General features: G+C 38.3%; 1 protein-coding gene across 4 annotated transcripts in view; it reads right to left on the reverse strand.

The window, feature by feature from the left end:
* Nucleotides 1-20,710, reverse strand: part of NOL4 (nucleolar protein 4) — a 195,672-nt gene that overhangs the window by 46,379 nt on the left and 128,583 nt on the right. For all 4 annotated transcript variants that reach the window (XM_086609262.1, XM_086609261.1, XM_086609260.1 and 1 more), the window contains exon 7: nt 266-445. In XM_086609262.1, coding sequence (XP_086465388.1) covers nt 266-445 — 180 coding nt within the window. The remainder of the gene's footprint in view (nt 1-265; nt 446-20,710) is intronic.

Here is a 20,710-nt window from a genome sequence, read left to right on the forward strand (position 1 = left end):
TCCACACACATGGGTGCACATGCACACATACAGAACAAAGCTTTATTATCCTCACTGGTAAAGATGGCACTCTGCCTTAAAATTCTAAAGAAAACATAGTAAATCTGTCGTCTGTTGGCAAGAGTTTAACGCACATTAAAATAATAATTGAAATAAATCCTGCAAATTAAATTAGTGTGCCTTTAATATTGTCAAACTTACCCATAAATAACAACGTAAAAGGAATAGTAGAAGTAAACAAGACGACGAGTGCAAGAGGACTTACGTTAAAAGCTTTCAGTCGCTCAGCTTCTACCCCATCTGATTCATTAACCTTCTCAGCATCTTCCTGTTCATCATGGTCATCCTCATCCTCATCTCCTCGATTCAGAGACAGGTCTTCAGCACCTCTGCCTACACTCTCATTCTTGCCAGAGTCATAGCTTGAATAGCTATGTGCAGGGGACTGAAAACAGACAAAAAGAGTATGTTTACAATAATTCACCATGAAAATAAGGTCTACTCATCAAAAACGCTTTATAAATATTTAAAGATTTCCATGATTTCTTTTTATTCTCTGTTGAACATAAAGTGTTCATAATCCTTGTAAGAGCAAACAATTGACACTAATATTAATTTCAATACTTTAAAAAAAAAGTGACCAAATTCAGTAAATCAATTAACCTATGATAATTGTAGTTAAAATGAGATCTTTGCCATACAGCCTTGTTTAAATACTACATACAGAAGTTTCTTACAAATAGTAAGAAATAGTAAGTTACAATAGTAACTTCTTTGTATTAGCCAAGCTGTAAATAAGGGGCAGTTGATTTGCACAACACTCTAGAGGATTAAAAATTACACATTTTAAGGCAAAGAGGATTTAAGTAGGAAACACTGATATTCATCCAATCAATATGAAATATTATCACGAGCTGCAATAAGTAATTTAAAACATGGAGATCCTTATGTTCTAGTTTCACTTGCAAAACCCCAGAAACACTGAGAGATGTGTAAGTTTGTTAACATTTTGAATGTTCTTCTGAGAATCACAGTAAAACCATTTTCTCTTTGCGTATCAGCATTCAGAACTTTCCCCTGAGCAGAAATTCAGCTTGCTGGATAAAACAGATGACCATCTCATTAAAGTGCATCCACTTGTAGGACCAAAAAATTTTCAATTACCAAAAGTCAATACTGTGCATTTTTCCTTGCAATATTGAGACTTCATTTACCTATTTCCTCTGCATGCACTTCAAACAGCAGACCATAAGAAGACATCAGTAATAAAAAGACTTCTACAGCTTAACACTTTAAGATCAGAACTTTCTCCCAGTCACACAAAAGTATCAGACAGAATCTTCAACACAGACATCAGATTCAGTTTAAGTAATTCAGAGCACAATTTTACTTCTAAAATATTTTAATCCTGTAATATTTCAATATATTGTTCTCTTGCTTCAAAGCACAATGTAGTGTGTTAATTTCAGAGAGTCCTGAATCAGATGCTACAAAATGAACTTCACACACAGGTTTTTTTTAGGTGCCTCCTGCCTAAATGTCACCAAAAGTCAGGAGCATAATGCCTCAGTCAAGAATACATTTCAAATACTTAAAATTACATGCTTTAATTTACATTCTGAGCTTCCTAAAATTGTCTTTATTTCACAGTGTTTTCACAAATCAGAGAATATAGCTGGGCAGTAAGGTAGGAGGGAAAGGCCAACAAAACTACTGATCTTTAAGGTATACTTCCTGCTTTACATTGTTACTCCAGTTTCTTTTTTTCTCTCCCTATTTTCCATTTTACATTGGTCCTCTGTAGACCATCAGTTTTGGAGTCACTCCCATACATTTCCCTGCCTTGCCTTAACAGCACTCATACTCCAAGCCTTCCTTTCTTATCTCTCCTCCCAGGCTATATTCTCACAGTACGAATTCCCCAGAGCTCCACTTTTAAATCCCTAATGTTCCTAACATCAGATCTCGCAGCCTCTCTCATCCTCTTCCTTGAGTCTCTTCACTCTCTAGACAACTATCCATTCCCTAGACCCTTATAGCAGAGGTAGGGAGAAGGAGAAAACATTAAAAGAAAACAGAAAAGCCAGCCTCTGGATACAAACACCTTCAACAAGTAGCAAGCTTAGCCTCTTCTCTTCTCTTCCTACAGCCTATGACTGCACAGTTACAAGGTAAGAAATTAGTCAGGGTTCAGGATGGCAGACATGAGACAGCATGGCAAGATAAAACTTGGAAGAGCAGAAAAAAACCCTGTTCCTTTTCTTGACACATTGATATTTTGTTCTGGGAAGATGATGAATATCTACATTGCTGTCCCTTGCAGTAACTCTTCCTTGCAGGAGGTGTTGAATCCATTGACTTCACAGGCTCCATAAGAATATGGTTCCATTGTGATAAGAGATATGGCCATAACTTATCACAGGGTCTAGCATATATAAGCAACAGTATTTAACCTGGCCAATGGCTACCAGAAGGCCAACAGCTGCAGCCTGGTAGCCTGTTATGAAGGAATAAGAGGAGAGATTTCCCTTGGTCCTGAAGAGATTCCCAGGAAGAGAAAAAAAAAGAAAAAAGTTACAATTAATTATTACAATTATTCTAATTGTGTCAGTGCTATGCAGTAGAAGATCTGACCTAGACTGCAAGACTTTTGTACTTCTTTGTTTCACCTCTTACTACAGCTATACAGCATGCAGAGGGCTTCTAGGTAATCAAAAAGTCATTTCATGTGTTAGGCACCATATAAAGCTGTAGAAGTTACTGCCCTGTAGAACCTGACTGTCTGAAACCCTTGTTCTGCACACACTTGATTTTGCATGAGCCATTTCATCAGACTAAATCCAATTAGACTACTCATGTGCATAAAGTTAAACAGATGCAAAACTGATTTCAGTATGTACATATGTTTGGGCTGGATGCCGAGATCATAAATTATGCACCAGGATTGAGATTTGCTTTTGTGAAGGAAAGAAATTCAGGCCAAATGGATTAGCTATGTCTCTCAAAAATGCAATAGTTGTTTTTTTTTTAAAGAAAGCATTGCATAGAGAGCCTTGTCCAATGTCTTCTCAAAAATATTTATTTCAATAACAACTTTAGTATCTTAAATGAACCATGGAGTATAGCATACTCTGAGAAAGTTGCATGGCAGGAATCCATACTTATTCATCGAGGATTTGAAGACTGTGTACAGTACAAGAGAAAAAAAGGCACCATTTTTTCCTAGCTGTTGCATCAGCAAACTGAGGAAAGAGATTACAAATGCTCGATTAAGAATAAAATGTCTACTGTTTTGTATTTCTACACAGATAAATATTGAGTCAGAGAAGGAAGAGACTGTTTCTCTCACTTGTGTTGACTCTGCAGTTGTGCAAAAGCTGATCAGCTTTTTCTTTTGGTACTCTGTTAAGCAGCTGCAGTTCTAAACAAACATGGAGTAGGACAGCAGAGAACGTAGAGAACAACTTTTCTTTAGTACACTTTTCACAATTTTGAGTCTTGCACTATCCTTTCAAAAGGTTGCTCCCACCCTTGCCAGACTGAAACCTGCTCATTCAGATTCCTGTACACCCTCTGACACAGAAATTTTTACAGTCCTGCAGTGAAACAGACTGGAGAAGTGGTCCTGGTTAAAATGTTTTAGATTTGGTTTTCAGGTTTTTTTCTTTTGGTAGTCTGTTTGAGACCAATATCAGTTCTTGGCTCCAGTTCACCACATGGAAGCACAAATCTTTGTGCTGACAGGAGAGTGAGCACGGAAGGAATAGAGGGAGCATATGCACCTCTGTTGAGAGCAGTGCAAGATTAAAGCAATCATCGAGTGGGAGCATTAGTAGACACAAGATGTTTCACATGTGAAATCTTTGTGCTTAGTAAACATGGGTTGGAAAAGAAAGTGACAGCAATATAAAATCAGAAATTACTCAAGGAGAACAAATGAGGCCAAGGCTAAGGCCAATAGTATTGCCTCTTCAAAACATTTAGATGATTATAAAGTTGTCTTAAAAATACTGAGATGTTGACAGATATATTCTGGCCACTTTGTCCTTGCCCTTTTCTGAAAGTTCTGAGTTCATTATTTTAATCTCTTCCTTGCAATAACAAGTATTAGACAGTACTGTTTTATAGAAATGAAAACAAAGGTTCTTGCCTAACAACCTCCTTTCAGAACCTTGTGATATGTAATATCAACATCTTTCCAATACATTACAAGTCAGCAACAAAAGTCACCTGAAGTAAGGTAAGTGTCATATCGTACAATAAAAGACCTGGGAGGACATCACAGTGTCATCTAATTCATCTTTTTGCAATAGAACAAGGCCAGAAGGTCATTCCTGACCACTGTCTGGTTGTTATCTTAAGACTTCCAGTGACAGAGATGCCATACATCCCCAGACAATCTGCATCAGTGTTTTACTGTCTTCAGAATTATCAAAATATTCTTAATACCCACTTCTGACTTCATAAACAGTACTAAGCCTATTTCTTTTCACTTATCTACCGCATACTGCAATGGAGGATAGGTGTACATGGAGAAGAGAGCATTGTCTTCTCTCTTTAAAGAATCTTTCAAACATTTGAAGACTGTTATCATGTCCTCTCCCCTCAATCTTCTCTTCCCAATAAATTCATTCATGCTATGAAACTCATGTTTTCCAAATTCGTAATCATTATTACTGGTCTGCTCTGACAGTTCTTTATTTGATCTGAAATTTTCTCATAGAGTAACTCCCCAAACTCCCTAGGGTATTCCATTTGAGGTCTTTCTATGGAAAATATATTTATTTATTGCTTTACTGATTTCTAATACGCTTAGAGCACAAAAAGCTTATTATTTTGTTTGCAAGATAAAAGAATACCCCATACATGCAAAAGACAGTAATACAGAAACCCCTAGCTGCCAACAGAAGTCATGATGTTATTTTCTGAGAAATAAAGCAGAAGTAATCCAGAACATGAATAAATATAAAGTCTACCGTAGTGCTCCAATGCCTGGTAGACTCAGACACTGGTGTATGACCATCAGAAATGGTTTGGAGGATAATGCCACATGAACTCATTGAAGGAGGTTTCTCCCAGCAACTGACAGCAAGAGACTCTTGGCTATCTCGATGAATGTACAAAGAAGGCTGTTGATTACTGGACCAAAAGTTATTCAGTGACAGAAAGTTAATTACTGATGCATTATTTGTAATGACCAAAAATTGGAAAAAATATGGCTTTGTGATTTTTTAAAATGCCAAAGGGGAAAAAAAGACTCCACCTTTTCAGGGAAAAAAGCCTCTGAAAGAAACATAGCAATTTTTTTTTTTTTAAATGAAGCTTCATTTTTCACATTTACATTACATTACATTTACATTTAGTTGGATAGTTTTACATTTAGTTGGATAGTGCATAATGCTTTCAGTTGTTACATGAGACACTCATAAACCTGTGAGCTAAAGAGATTTGGAGAGTTCAAGAGTTGGCAAGACAGTAGCACAGGTTTCCATACTGCATGGAAAGGAATTCTGAGGTAGGCAGAGATGAAAACAATCTACTGGCTATACATGATTCTCTTCTAGAAACCTGCTTCCACATCTATAAGATTTACTAAATATTTTTTTAATGAATAAATAAAACCATAATCTAAAGCTGATAGAGTTCTGCTCATCCCCTCAGTTGTACCTCCAACCCTTTCTTCCTTCTCTTTCTACATCTCAGTCTTTCCCTCTGTACCACTGATTACACAAAAGTCTGCAATTTCAGCAATGACTCTTGCAAATTAGATGTACTTTTCCACATATTTTCCCATGTGCTATTGTTTATACATATTTTTATAGAAAACATCCCAATAATACAGAAAGGGATTAGAATATTCTCATGACACCAAGTTTGATTGCTTTGAAGACCTTTTTAATCCAGAATTGTCAGTATAAACTAGAACTCGATTTTTTTTTTTCACATCTACATTTTATCTGATTCTACATGTGACGAGGTTTTGAAAATAGTGTAATACGCTGGTTTTCCGTGTACTGACCGTAAGAAGCATGCATTTTATATGACATATAAACAAAATTGGAAGGTTAAGCCTGTAAGGTCAAGGCAAATTTATGTCTCATATCTTTCCCTTAAAATTATATTTGAAATTAATATTGGATTCTTAGAGTTCCACCTTCTTTCCTGCAAAACTGTGAGTTTTCCATATTGCATGGAACATGCCTAGGGGAGGTAGTAGGGTTTTTTTTACCTTAAATCTATAACATATGTCATATAAATACACATTAGAAAACACAAAATACATTTGGCACACACGTGTCCTTTTGGTATTAAAAGAGACGAAACTCTTTCAAACTTTCCTATCTTTTTCTCCTCAACTCAAACAGTAAAGCAGGGAGCATAACTGGAAAACTAAGGTTCAGCTATTATCCTAAGCAATCTTCTTTTAGTTTTTATAGACAGAAGTCCAGCTTTCTATTATTTTTCATTAATAAGCTATTTTTTCCACAATACTTCTTCAATCCTATGCCTTTCTCTCTTCCAGACTTGACTATTATTATCGTTCTTACATGGCCCCTCAAATCTTCATACTGTCATGTGTGTGGAACTTTACTGCCAATCAATTTTTTTCTCATTACAGAAAAGACTGTGAAGTCTCAAATACAGTTCCAGCATCTCAACATTTATTTCAAGATCCAATTAACCTCATTTTATAAACTTGTCACACATTTGCTCATCTTAACCATATCTTTGCTTCTGACTATGACCAGTTTGCTCCCCTTGTTACACCACAATCGGCCTTTCCAGCTCCTTCATAAAATTTCACCCTTAATAACGGGAAGGCATCATTGTGTATAATTCTGCTATTTGGAGCATGAGGATAGCAGCATTTTTACTGGAACAAATCTGGAGTGTCATAGGTTTGACTCTGTAAAAGTGTTATCTAACATGTGAAGTGTTGCAGAGTAGATTGTACAAGACATTTTTACACAAACGTGTATTACACTGAAATACTAAAAGATCTTTTTTGTTTGCTCTGTGTTAACAACGCGAGCTCCAGAAAGACAACTGTTCAGTTATTTACAATAGGAACTAAGAAATAAAAAGATTTTTCTCCTGAATTATCTTTGACATGGTCTTTTCTCCAGTCATTGTTTTTATAGTAGTCACTGAAAGAACAGTGACTGTTCCTAAGACTACCTACTCGTTCTTTCTCAGTAATTAGCCAGTCTACATCATATTATCTGTTTGCTTATAATATTCCTTTCAAGAGAGGCACATTTATTAGCAATAAGTAAAGTAAACTGTAAATTACCCAGACACTTTCATTCAGCAGGGTTCATCTGGATAGACAGAAGTTTGGATAATTGAAAGATAAGAAGTAATTGAAAGAGCCCCTGAAATACAGATCTTCCTGTGGTATATCTTCTCCTTTAGCTAAAATATAGTCTACCCTATTCCCCGTGGTCTTGACTGACATTATTGAAATGCATCACTTGCCCTAATAGAAATCACCTCATAAATTAAGTAGAAATTAAAAAGAGAGAGGCAACTGAGAATTCTCAGACAAGTAGAAGAAATGAAGTATATTTAGAGATGATAGTTAATGAGCTTCTTTCTATTTGCCTACAACCGATCTCTTATTACCTGATTCAGCACCTTCAGAAAGGCTCTTGCTCCTTCTGCAGACATTCCAGAGGGGAGAATTCTTGGGAGGATCGAAATAAATGTGTCCCAAACCTCCCTAAGCCCACAAGTGCTGAGAGTATCAGGGCAGAGCCGATTTAATAACAGAGCAGAAGACTTGCCTACTTCTCACAGCTTTACTTTACAAAGTTGTTTTATTAATGACTTCTAGAACGCCCATCACTAATGTAGCAAGACAGGTATTTTCAATCAAATACTAAAAATCTCTAGTTATATAACCTCAATAACTGGTCATATTGCAAAACGAGGCTGCTGTGGTTTTGGTAAAAATACAATGTCCTTTGTGGGAGTTGAAAAGTCAAAGCTAAATTGTGACAGACTCAAATAAAAGCCTAAATTATTTTTGGCATCACACACCATTATTCTGAAGCTTTAAAAGGATCTGACAGATTTTCTGTGAAATTAAGAAACAGAGGCTGCCACACAGGAAAGCTCCATCACAAACTTCTGTATTTCTGCAAATTATGAGCCAATAGAGGATTTAAACATTTCCTATAGCATACTCAAAATCAAACCAAAAGATCTGAGTTAAGATGTTATAGTGTTATAAGAGCCTACCTTACAAAGGAAAAAGAAAACTCCTTAAGTGGTCTCCTAAGGACAGAATTAGCATACTTCACCAGTACTACCATAGCTCCGTGAAGCCAAGAGTCTGGGAGTGCCCCATGTAGTTCTTCTGCTTTTGTCAAAATGCATCAATCAAAAACTTCTATTGGAAAACTACTGTTTCTAATTTTGGTAAGATTTGATCTTTTGCCAAGAAACTTAACAGTTTCCACCCAGATTCCACAGCCTTCCATTTGTCAGAGTTTTTTCTTTACTTTTCTTTTTAAATGAAATAGTGACAGTTTATATGGGGATTAGGAAACATTTTCTTATGAAATAGACTTCAGTGACTATTGAGCTTCACATTACAGGCAGGTAGTGAGCATTTTTGACCACTAGTTCTGTGGTCAATTGTTAGGCAACTGGCTGGTAAGAGCTAGCTACAAACTGTTTTGCAAAAACACTGGGCTATTAATTTCTTCTTGTTATATTAAATTGAGAATGAAACCTCTAATATAGGCAACATGTTTAGGAAGTAACTACGATGGAGAAGACCTATATAAACATGAATATCTCAATGATGATCATAATGCAAGTCTCAATACTCTCACTCCTCTCTTTGCAGCCTGTCCTCATCTACATGATGGAAGAGTAAGACGTAACTGAGCACATCCGTAGGGGTACAACAAACAGTTGAGTTTCATAGGAACTCTCCTGCATGAAAACAGCAGAATCCCTGACAAAACTCAATCTATCCTTCTTATCCTTCCACTTACTGGCCAACAGAGCTACCCATATTGTTAGAAAACATCCCATGCCGATAGCTTTCAAAACAAAAGTAGCTGCTGAATGCTACAACCGCAGTCATGGCCTCCGAAGTCTGACAGGTATGATGTTATTGTCAGCAAAAGCAGGAATTGAGATATCAGTGAAATAATTTCTTGAATAGTAGTTTAAATGTCCTAAGCTTACTGTTTTGTTTCTAGGATTTTCCTTTCTGAGGGGTATCTGTATGTGGGGAAATGACGTAATCATAAATACAGAAAAGTAGGGTTCTTGTCAACATGGCATCATTGTGTGCTCTACTTTAATCTTGACCATATTGCTGCTGGAAAACCTAAGAAGCCCCTTCCTCACTTTAGCAGTGAGAAATACAAACCAAGGAATACAAACCACATGCAATTCACTCGTTTAGACATGGATCCCTTGTCAAACATCTAGAATAAACTACAAAACTGCCATGACCTTTGTTCTTTTTTTTCACCTCCTTTGCTATTCCTTCTGTTTATGACTCTCGGTTCAGTTTAAACCATTTTTTTCCAAGCTGCTTTCTCCTAAAATCTTTCATTCTTTTCTTTCTCTTGAACTTATTACACTTTAGTTCTTATTGCTTCATTCTCCTCTTGCATTGTTTTTCTTGATTCTCATACTATTTCCTTCACATCTTCCTCCCTAAATTTTCTCTTCTCCCTCTTGCCATAAATCAAAGCTGTGACACCAAAACGATTCAATAACCTGTTTTCTTCTTCAATTACAAACATGAAACATGAGGCTATTTTCTCAATTCCCAAAGCATGAATCTACACTGGAAAATTATGTGCTTATTTGTGAACAACATCCCTTGAATCTACAACTGTCAGCTACAGGTGAAGCCCTTGCTAAGACACTACAACCACAGAGAATCTAAAGACTTTGTACCTGCCCCTTTACTCCACTGCTTTTTCTTCCTCTCACTCTTTACCATGGCAGTTTTCTACTCCTCCATAGCAGCTCAGGTATGTGCAAGCTTTTTCTATCTGCAGAACAATGTTCCCAAGGAGCAAACATGTTCGCAGGTGAAAGGTTCAGTTATATCAGGAAATCAGAAGATAATAATTTTTTTTTTTTTGACACTTACTTTCACCCTGATCCCCTGTTTCTGTGTATCCCAGGAAAGCTGAAGATGGAAGCTACGCAAGAGGCTTCCAGATTGTACAAAGTTTCAAAGGAAACTTCCAGAGAGTAACAGCAGAGAGAGATGTGGGATGGATGATACTACATCAGAAGGGTCTGTGTGTCACCAGAGCAGCAGCAGCAGCAAAGAGGATTATTTGTTTCACTAGGTAAAGAGAAATAAAGTAACAAAGATAAAGGATGTCTCTGTCTCATTCTTGCCAGGATTTTGGCAAAAGAGTAGTACTATTTGAGGTCCAGGAACTCAGCAACTCTCTCTAAAGTCTGCCTAAGGCGCCACAGCAGCTGGATTTGTGGATATGTATTTCTAATAAAGAAGGAGGAGCAGCATTTTTTATCCTAACTCATATGAGTAAGAAGAATACAGTTCACAGAACAAAAGTGGAAAATAATGAGGAACCGAAAATGATGATCAGGACGAGAGAGGAAAATGGTTAACAATGGACCTTTCTTGTGTGCTCTTTCTGAATTTATCATAAGTTCTTCCCTGTGCTGATTTCCTCTTCCTACTTCATTCCTACACAATGGCATTTCAGAGGTTTCCCACCTTTCTCCTTTCCAGTTTCAGCACGGCAGAAGTGCAAATGTTAGGGAAGGACATGAAAAATCCGTTGGTGAAAGAGTGAACTCCACTCACCTGTCTCCATCGTGTGAGACAAATTTAGGTTCTCCTTCCTGCAGTTTGTGCTGCTCAGTCACTACACTCATATGCCAGAATAGGTGAGAGGAGACTGTCCTGTCACTCCTTCGCTTCTGATCATGAGAGTCTGACCAATTATTTACATCTCCAGAAGTGCAGATTAGAGGAAAAAAGACAGTACTGGTAACATATTGAGAGACAGACTCGTGCGAAAAACCAAAGCCAATTGATTAATGACATGCATGTAACCCAAAATAATCTGTTCAGTACTGAACAGCCAGTTACAACGATCCTAGTAATAAGATTACACATTAAAGATTGATTTCTTGGGGGGGAAATCTAGGAAAGCAAGAGACGCACAACACAAATTTGTTGTATATACAGAGAGGGGCACAACACATGTAGATGTGCCCTATACAGAGAAGTATAGGGCACAACTAGATTACGAAGGACTAGCTTGTTCTTGCTTTTGCTTTCTACCTTTTGCCTCTATCTGCTGATAGTAGGAACCTTTTTTTTTTTTTTTTTCTCTTTGCTGAGCTTTATAAAATGTCTCTGGAGGTAAATCAGTTGGATTTTGTTAGCAACTAGCCCTGGGAGACAGAGGCTAATTGCCTTGATTATTGCTTAAGGGCTAGGTGGGAGATTTAGAACTTAAAACCAATCGAGAAGGACAGATGAAGACAGGGCTTCTGAAATGGAGGGGGCTGTTCCTAGTTTGCAATAGTCTGAGTGACAGGGGAGCAGCTGAGATGTCTGTAGCTGAAGCTGATGGAATAGATTACTGATCAGTTCCCTACTTATCTACCACAAATAAATCTTTAGACTGATTTTTAAGAAAAGTGTGTAGTTTGGCCCTCCTTGTTTAGGGAAGGAGAAATAAAGCATTTAGCATAGGATAAGCCAGACATATTGCTTGAGGTTAGCACATGACGGCAACCATAAGAACATTGCAAGAGAATTTCTCATAAAGGCAATCTCTAGCCATTAGTCCTCCAGACTAACGCATCCTTAGGATTGATACAAAAGAAGCACCAAGAAAAAGAAACAACAAAATAACCTTTCAATCCTAAAGCCACACTGGCTGTGCTCCTGCTAAAGACTCCCCCTGACATTTTGGGGTGGGGCATAGAATCATAGAATGGTTAGGGTCGGAAGGGACCTCAAAGATCATCTAGTTCCAACCCCCCTGCCATGGGCAGGGAAACCCTCCACTACACCAGGTTGCCCAAAGACTCATCCAACCTGGCCTTGAATGGAGGACACTATTATTAAATGCATTAAATGTGACTCCAAAACAAAAGGCAATTCCTGACAAACTAGTCAGGGAACCAATTCTAGCAAAAAACACAGTTGTGTTAAAGAGCAAATGGTCTTTCCAGAAGAACCAGAGACATCACAGTAGCCTCCTAAATCCCTGCCAATATCATGAAGTGTCTCTATTTGATCATAGCTTTCACGGTACCATCCTGAAGAACCAGAAACTCTCATTGTAATCCATGTTTACCTGCTTGAGAAGGTACAGCAACTTTCTAACTTATACAAACATTAGTATATATTTGATGCAAAAGTGAGATAGAACTTTTGGGTGACCTGGTTATAAATGAACCCTGGGATTTTATATGCAGCCTGTAAACTCTCAGGCCTGTGAGAAGACAATCGTCCTGCTTCCTCCAGGATAGCATGGCATAGTGTAAGTTCCCAGAACAGCTCCTGTTTGGAAAGGAAATTGCACTTCTGAACTTGACTCCAGGCTCTGGTACTCTCTATGAGTTCTTGTAGTTGCATAATCTTTGTTTACTGCAAACTGTTTCTCTCACATTGATACTTGGAGCTCAGTTAGAAGGAACCATGCAGCCATCAGGTTTCCAAGATGATCTAATAGACCTGGTCTGCAAAAAGCTCAAACTCATTTACAACAGAAAATACTTTTAGTTTCTATTAGGAGACGTATTTTGAGTTGTAAATTCTAGAGACCATTTAGTTACATGCATCCACTTAAGCTTACTAAATCAGTGCACAAGGCCCAGCTCTTATCACCATCCAGCAACAGAGAATTCCCTAGCAGAGTAGAAAATCCTATTTGGCAAAACTCCACTTCCTCCAAAAAGCACATTTGATCCATATTGTTGTAGAGGAAGAGTTATGGGAGGAAACCAGCTAGAAGCGTACCAGGAAATGGGATAAATCAGAGCAGGCAGCACATTTTCTCATATTGATATCACAACTCAATGCCTGACTACGGAGCAGTGAACAGCTATAACAATTGCTCTGTATCTTGCTCCAATCAAAATGATACCCTAAATTCAGGGAAAAAGGATTTGATCCCATATTAAGTCAGCTTATCGCATAAAGAGAACTAACTGAAAAGTTCAGATCCAGATCTGAACAGGCCTAAAGCTTAAAAGTGTGTGTCCATTCCTATTTGCTTTCTCATGTTATACGACTACTGCTTTATCCTTAGCTTCTGTAGATGAAATTGAAAGAACAAAGAGGAAAACGGAATATATTTTTTAAAATAAAATGTCATCCATATGTTTGTTTTGAGAAAGTGGCCCCCTCTCATGGTGCAGCTGCCTACACTGAGTTCACTCATTCTCCTCTTCCACAGAGCTCTACCTGAGTTCAAGAGATGCAGTACTGTGATCTACAGGCTGAGATCATTTTGGAGTATGAATAGGGAACGTAACTCTCATCTGTTGCATTTTACTAAACCCAAATACAAGATGCACAGAATGTGAGGGTCAGAAGAGTTTTCTGTGAACATCTCCTGTCATTGTCACTGGAAGTGCCATTGTCTGTGCTCTGTGTGTGTCCAGGCCACTGAGCAAGAAACCAGTAAGCAGGAATTAATTTCAAAAACTGAAAGGCAAGGTTAACTTTAGTAAAGTTCTCCTTCCCTAGTGAGTAGCCAGATTCAATGAACCTAAGTAGAATGATGTCTTTTGCACACGCACTATCTGTGCAGTCTCCCTTAGTGTGCCAGACCTGCTGCATGCATCCAGCATCATCAGCTGGTGCCGACATCCCTGCAGCTCTGCAGCTCTCTGAATTTCCTTGTGTGAAACGTGCTTTCTACCTAGTGAGCTGCATCAGGGACAGCTCAGAGCTGATTACATATTGCAGAAGCTCATGTGGGGTCAAAAAAAAAAGCATTCATACACCTGAAGCTGGTTTAGCTACTAGGATTTGCACCGTGATCTATGCACCAAGAAAACATCAGGAGTTTTTATCCTGAGATCTTTACTGGTTTCTTATGACCAATTAAGTCAACAGTGTGTGTGCTAAAGGTTAGGGTATAGTCCTAAATTCTGTGGATTTAAGGATAGCTGCACAAAACAGAAAACAAACTCATCTGCTCCTCGTCTTACTGATTTTTGCACGCAAGAGTTTTTGAGATCCTCTGATGAGCATCTAGAAGGCATCTCAGCTGGTTATCTAGATAGGCACTGGACATTAGGAGCCATGAGTCTCTAGATGTAAGATTTCTCATCAAACTGTGATTCAGCTCACCAGAAGGAATTTGTAGGGGGTCTGAAAAGGCTACACTGTATTTATTTTGTAGGCACGGGATTTTCTAAAATCCAGATGAAAACTTTGTGACTTAGAAAATGGTCCCCAGATAGAAGGTTTCCTGAAGCACATATATACCAGTGCAATTTATAAAGGTATCTACACCATCAAGCTTTGCAATGCCAAAATTTATAAATTAGCGACGTTTACTTGTCTGTAAGGCAACATCTGTAATATTACTTTGTATATTTTGCTTTCTGTTCCAACTTGCTAAACTACCTGTCATCTTCTAATCACAGAGTAAATACAACGGATATCCTTTTGCAGACCCTGGGCCTAGACCTCCTGTTGTAGGGCTTTATTTGAAGACAAGGATTTGTTCACATGTGGCATAGGACACTAATAGCTTTGTTTTCCATTATTAAAAAGTAACACCACGCAAACAATGGAAGTATGTAGAAATTGTTTTTCTCTGGTAAATATGACCTCTTCAGTCTTGTCAAGAAATTTGCAACTCCAGTACTACTGGTTTTAAATTAATGTGATGATAGGGGTTAAAGCTATTGAATTTTTCTATGCAGTAAGTGCTTTCAACAGTGCCATAAGCAACAAACAAAATACAGGGATGTGACTTACTCTGGCAGTCATAGCTCATCTCTACGAGTCCTGCAAAGGAGTAGCTTAATATCTGCTCAGTGATTCCTGTACAGAAATATCGATTATACTTAAACAGGTTCATCTTCAGAAAGTAGAACTGAAGAAACTTGACATCCAATTGCCCAGATCCCAAGTTCTCACCAGCATTGCCTTCTCCCCTTTCACATCACATCTCTCTCACTTCTTGCAGGGCAAGAGTTCGTGGCTTGTTGAGGGCTGGGAGAGTACTGATTGCCCAAGCAGCTTCTGCCTCTCAAAATGAAAGGTCCTCATGAAGGCAGTAACCTGAGTCTTTCTACTTGAATCAAATGCAGATTTTCACAGAACTTGTAGCAACTCAACATTGTCAAGATTCCTACCTTACCAAATTAGATTGAAATAGGTCAATAGTTTCAAAGGTAGGGAAAGACAAACTGACAGAACATAAAACACTTCCTTAGGAAACAAAATCAGATAATTATCAGCTCCACAACAAAAATCTTTTCACATTGATAAATAAACTGCATCATATGGATAGCAACAGATATTTTTTCTGGATAAAATTTTCCTTGTACCAAGATTTTAAAAAACATTTCTTACCTGGGACTTGAGTAAAACAGGAACAGTCTGGCATAAAATCTCTAAACAACACTGTGCATCTAAATGTATTTTTATGGAAAGTCACACTTTGAAAGATCTAACAAGTATCTTGCAAATTCTTGCTCTAGGTACAATGGATTTCAAAGTGGTGTGTGGAGGCATCCAACAGAGAAGAACCCCATATTTATTTATCCATAGCATTTTGGGCATGTATTACTATTTTTCTGGATATATTACAAGTGGCACTATTATGTAGTTCACAATAATGAATAAGGCTGAGAGATAATATTTTTTAATTTATTCAATATAATTTAACCTCACAGCTTGACTGAAGGCAAGAAATATAAAGTGATGGTTATACAAAATCTGTTGAAGGCATCAGATACTTTTACGAAAATTATTTGATAAGGTGATGTTCTTGAAAAGATTCAACTTTCCAAGTATCTACTTTTACTTAACAAACCTATGAGAGGCTAATGTATGAAGCAACGTGTCTGTGCAGAGTCATGTTCCTTTTAATGCACTGCCTTCCCAGGCCCTGCTCTTAAGATATTATGTGTGGCCAAATGGACCATCTAGTGGTTTTAATTGCTAATAAATTCTGCATGATGTGTTTAATCAAAGTTCCACATGAGTTTTAGGACATTTATGAAAGTTTTAGCTTTCTTTAAAACACAAAACCCCAAGTTTATAAGCCAAAAGCAAAAATTTCTACCATTTGCCTTTCAAAAGTCAGAGAAAAAGATATACTCTCCTTAATAGGGTTATCAGTGTGAGAGAACCACAGAAAAGCTTACAACCTTTTTTGCCAGACCACTCCCTTTTCACTACCTCAGACTTCTTGATTTGCAAAAGTATTTCCTGCAAGCCATCCCTCCAACAAACTCCAGAGGGAGGATGAAGGACATTTTTTCTTCAACCTTCCTCTTCATGATGTTTTGCCAAAAGTGGGATTACAAAAAATATTACTGGAGTCTGGCAGGTCTACTCTCACCTTGCAAAGAAGATGGAGCAAAATCATCCATTTGCAAGACTTCAAGACCCGGAGAAGCATCTGGTTTGATCTCTCACTATTCCTCGACAAAGGTGTCTCATTTAAAGCTAACCACAAGAAATTATTTCTCCTACCACCACTCCCAAATAACATGTTCCTGCTAATATCTTAAATAAGCAAATAATCCTTACTTATTATCTGGTTAAAATTAAGAAGTAAATATAATGCAATTGCACACACACCACAAAAGGTGTTGAAAAACTCTCTTCTCAAGAGGAAGCACTGCATCACTTGGTTTTGCTTTGTGGACTACACTCACTATTTCCAAGGTCAGTATTTCAGTAGCTGTTTTATAAAAAGCCTTGAAATAAATCTGAAGCCTATTTATCGTCTCTTTTTTTTTTTCTATTCTTTATGTGCAAATAAATCAGCTTTCACCTGACACTTCTTAAGTAAAGTTTCTACATTGTATCTTTGTGTTTTTTCATGCTTTTGTGATCCTAAAAAAAAAAAAAGCAGCACTAGTCAGTCCTAATGACCACAGGTAAATCCATGGTTTGGTACATGTCTGAAGATCTACAGCTAATGGGAGGATCATGGGACCAAACTTAAGGCTTTGCTGCCTTGTGTTTTGCAGAGCTCATGTTTCAGAGGCTTTAAATAACTGGAGCAATGGAAACACACTTTATGCCTTAACTTTGTGCACCAAAATGGTTTACCTTGGTTAGTGCTTCACTTGATCCGATCACTGAAAACTACACTGCCCTCAATTAACTAATTCAAGGTAAGAAACACATTGGGTTTATTTTCTGGGAGGATGAAAGGCTCTAGGGTAGGGATTATTGAGGCCCATTAATTTTTGAAATTAAATGCCGTCTTTCTGCTTTCCCATATCTTGGATTCTTCATTTCCACCAAAGACAGAAGTAAACATCTCCATTGTGTATGACAGCTGGCTGAAGCCTGAGCACAGCACATGGAAATTTGTCCTTGCAGAGTTAATACAAGTCCTCCCATGTGAGAAAGGAATGGACTCTGAAGCTAACATTTCATTTTTTACCACTGCCACTTAAAACCCTCTTACATTTTCTGTCATTAATCCATACCCTCATGAGGACTTTGAAGGTACCATTGGGCCTTACTTTTCAGGCCACCTCTCCTGGGACCTCTACCTCTGTGCCCCTTCCCAGGAGCCTCACTGATGCTGAGCCATGCTGTGGGCAAGCGGGGACCAGTCATGACCCAGGCTGCTCCTTCCTTGCTGCCTGCCCTTCCTGCACTGAGCTGGGACCTGCCCACTCCCTCCTGCTTGTCTGCTGGTCACTGGGCTGTCAGTGGGACCTGCTACTGCCAGCAGCCCTGTCCTGGTGGCTGCAGGGAGCTGTGGGGCTATGTCTGCATCAGAGAGAGCAGTGCCTGTGGGTCATGGACACCCGCAGCTCCCTGATTGTCTTTCCTTACAGAGAAGCCTCACTCTTGCCACTCTCCAGCAATGCTGACGATCAAATCCGCTCTAAGTACTGACATGCCATTTGCAGAAATAGTTCCCTTCAGTGCTCTGCTGCCAGTCTTGCTCTTGAGCTGCTACAGGATCATTCCCTTCCTGTTCTCTACTTCGAAAGACTTTCGGAATAGCTTCTTCAAAGGACCATATAAAAGAATTATTGCATCCAATCTAGTCCCATATTCAGCAAAATCTACAGCAAATCAGCTCTATGAAAATACTACTAATTTCATTTGCATGCTATTTGCTAAATTAAAGTCTCTGTACATTACGCTGGTTTCTCCATAGTTTTAGAATTTTTCCTCCTTTTGATAGTATATCAAGGTAAATGACCTGAAATGCATGCTCCCAAGATCAGATAGGGGAATGTCTTCTATTCTTGCCAATCTCACCACTTGTACGAGTCAATAAATTGTCTTTCTGAGTCTTTTTTGCTGAAATGAACAACGACAGGAAAGGTCACTGAACTAAGGCAGTGGTAACGTAAACTCGATCTGTGAACTGGGTTTTGAATGGGAAGCTTTTCCAGCTCCTCAAAAGCCATAGCTTTTTCCTTCATGTGTTGTAGCAGAGGCAACAAGGGAAACTTCTCCTGTGCCACAAGTGTAAGAAGAGATACTGAAATTCATTAAATTATCTGTTGGATAATCCTGTATGAGAGAAGATCACCAGAGTGGATCCACTTTTCTAGCTGAATTCTCTTAATATGTAATTAGTAGCAGATCACACCATAGTTGACTTGTATTACTTGTAAGAACTGATTGAGGAAGAGTTCCCAACAACAAAGGAGACATTGGGATGAATAGGCAGATTAAGTGAGGGCCTAAAATGGCTGCATGGCACTGGAAATTCATGCCCTGGCAACAAAGCCATTTCAAAGAAGGAAGGAAGAGGGAGGCTATTGCACACCCAGCCTCTGGCCTGCAGCAGAAAGACTTCGAAGAGCACTGCAAGAGACGGAACACTAGCAGATGTTCATTTTTGCCCTCAGCTCTGTATACTCCTTGCTATTTAAAATGAAAGAGCTCTCAATTTTTTAATCTTTTTATGTTTTCTATGTTACATGTTTCAATTAACACTTGCCCCAAAAACAGTGAACTGTGAACACAGTGCCCAGCTTCTATAATACCAGTAAGAGGTATGTGTAAGCTACTGTGGGATCTGTTGGTGTCAACATTAGTTATATGGCTTTGGTGGCTGAAGCATATAAGTTTCAGAAAATGGGCTGCTGGAAAAATAACCTGTTATTTAAAGGTGTGTATAAAGGCACACTGTCAAAAGCACTTGCCAGAAACACATGGAAAGTACATAGGTCTATTAAGCAGGACATAAATTTTGCAATCGGGAGAGCACTCAGCCAAGCAAACTATATATACCAGCATTGTGAAACAAGGATTGCATGGTAAGAAGCAATATTCAAGGAGGAAGTCAAACAACTTGCTTGATACAGGTACACAGATACACACGCACACTCATATTTTGTACATAAACGGAAAACCTAAATTTAAAGTCCAATGCTTCAATGATTTGAGCTATTATTTTAATTTTGACTTTTTTCAGAATTAAGCAGAAGAAATCACACTGCTATATAGCTTCAGACAATTATTCTGTCACTTCTACAGTCTCATCTTCCCACAGTTCTCTCAGTTTTGGCGACATACTCATTACTTAGTTCAATCAATGATCCAATCAGCAAATTAATGGTTGTATCCATTCCCACTCTGCAAGGCCAAGGCCACATTCTGAGACACATTTAAACAAGTTCAGAGGCCAAATGTTGGTTTGCTTTCCTCAGGAACATAAAAAAGACTACAGCATCAATGTAAGTGGAATTAACTGCAGTTTGTACCAAGGTACTCTGAAATTTCTCGACTATCAGGAGGAGCCTATATGGATGTGCAAGACAGTCTGAAAGGGAACCACATGACGTGGTGAAAGGCAACTGAGCCCCGTTTCAGGGGGCATCATTCATCCTATTTGAGGATGGAACAGGAGCACTGTATAGTGCTGGCAAATACGACACAAAGCCAATGTGAGACACATCCTTCCAGAGACGTGTATGCTGGGCACAGATTAGCCTAGGGTCCCTACAAGGGTACCAAATGCCCATCTCTATGCAACTGAATCCCACTCTGCTATCTAAAATCAGGATGAACTGCTACTGCTGCTAACCTCTGTATTATGTAAATACACTATACAAGGAAGCTATATGACTAAATTTAAGGAAAGCATCTAGCTTTAAGGAAACTAAAGTTTATTCACAAGTCTTAACAATGTAGTCCATAGGATCTCTTGTGTACACATATATATGTTTTCATGATGAAGGCTGGACATATTTAGCAAGACAATCATTGAAATTGTCATCCTCATGGCTTCAGCAAAGCACAAATAAAAACAAACATTTTTTAAAACTGCTTTGAATTTTAGCTCTGCTAATAAAACCAGAGGAAACTTTCCAATGGGTATTTGATTGAAGTTGACTCTGCCTTTTTACCCTAACTGAACAGAAAGTCTGGAGATAAGGATTAGTGCTGTGATTAATATTCAGGTATAGCACACAGGAAACAAACAGCTTCTCCAGCTTTCCTACAGATTGTTTGGCTTTGAGAAAGTCAATGAATTATGTCATGCTTGTATTT

The sequence above is a fragment of the Tauraco erythrolophus genome, chromosome 3, assembly GCF_009769465.1.
Source record: "Tauraco erythrolophus isolate bTauEry1 chromosome 3, bTauEry1.pri, whole genome shotgun sequence".
Lineage (NCBI taxonomy): Eukaryota > Metazoa > Chordata > Aves > Musophagiformes > Musophagidae > Tauraco > Tauraco erythrolophus.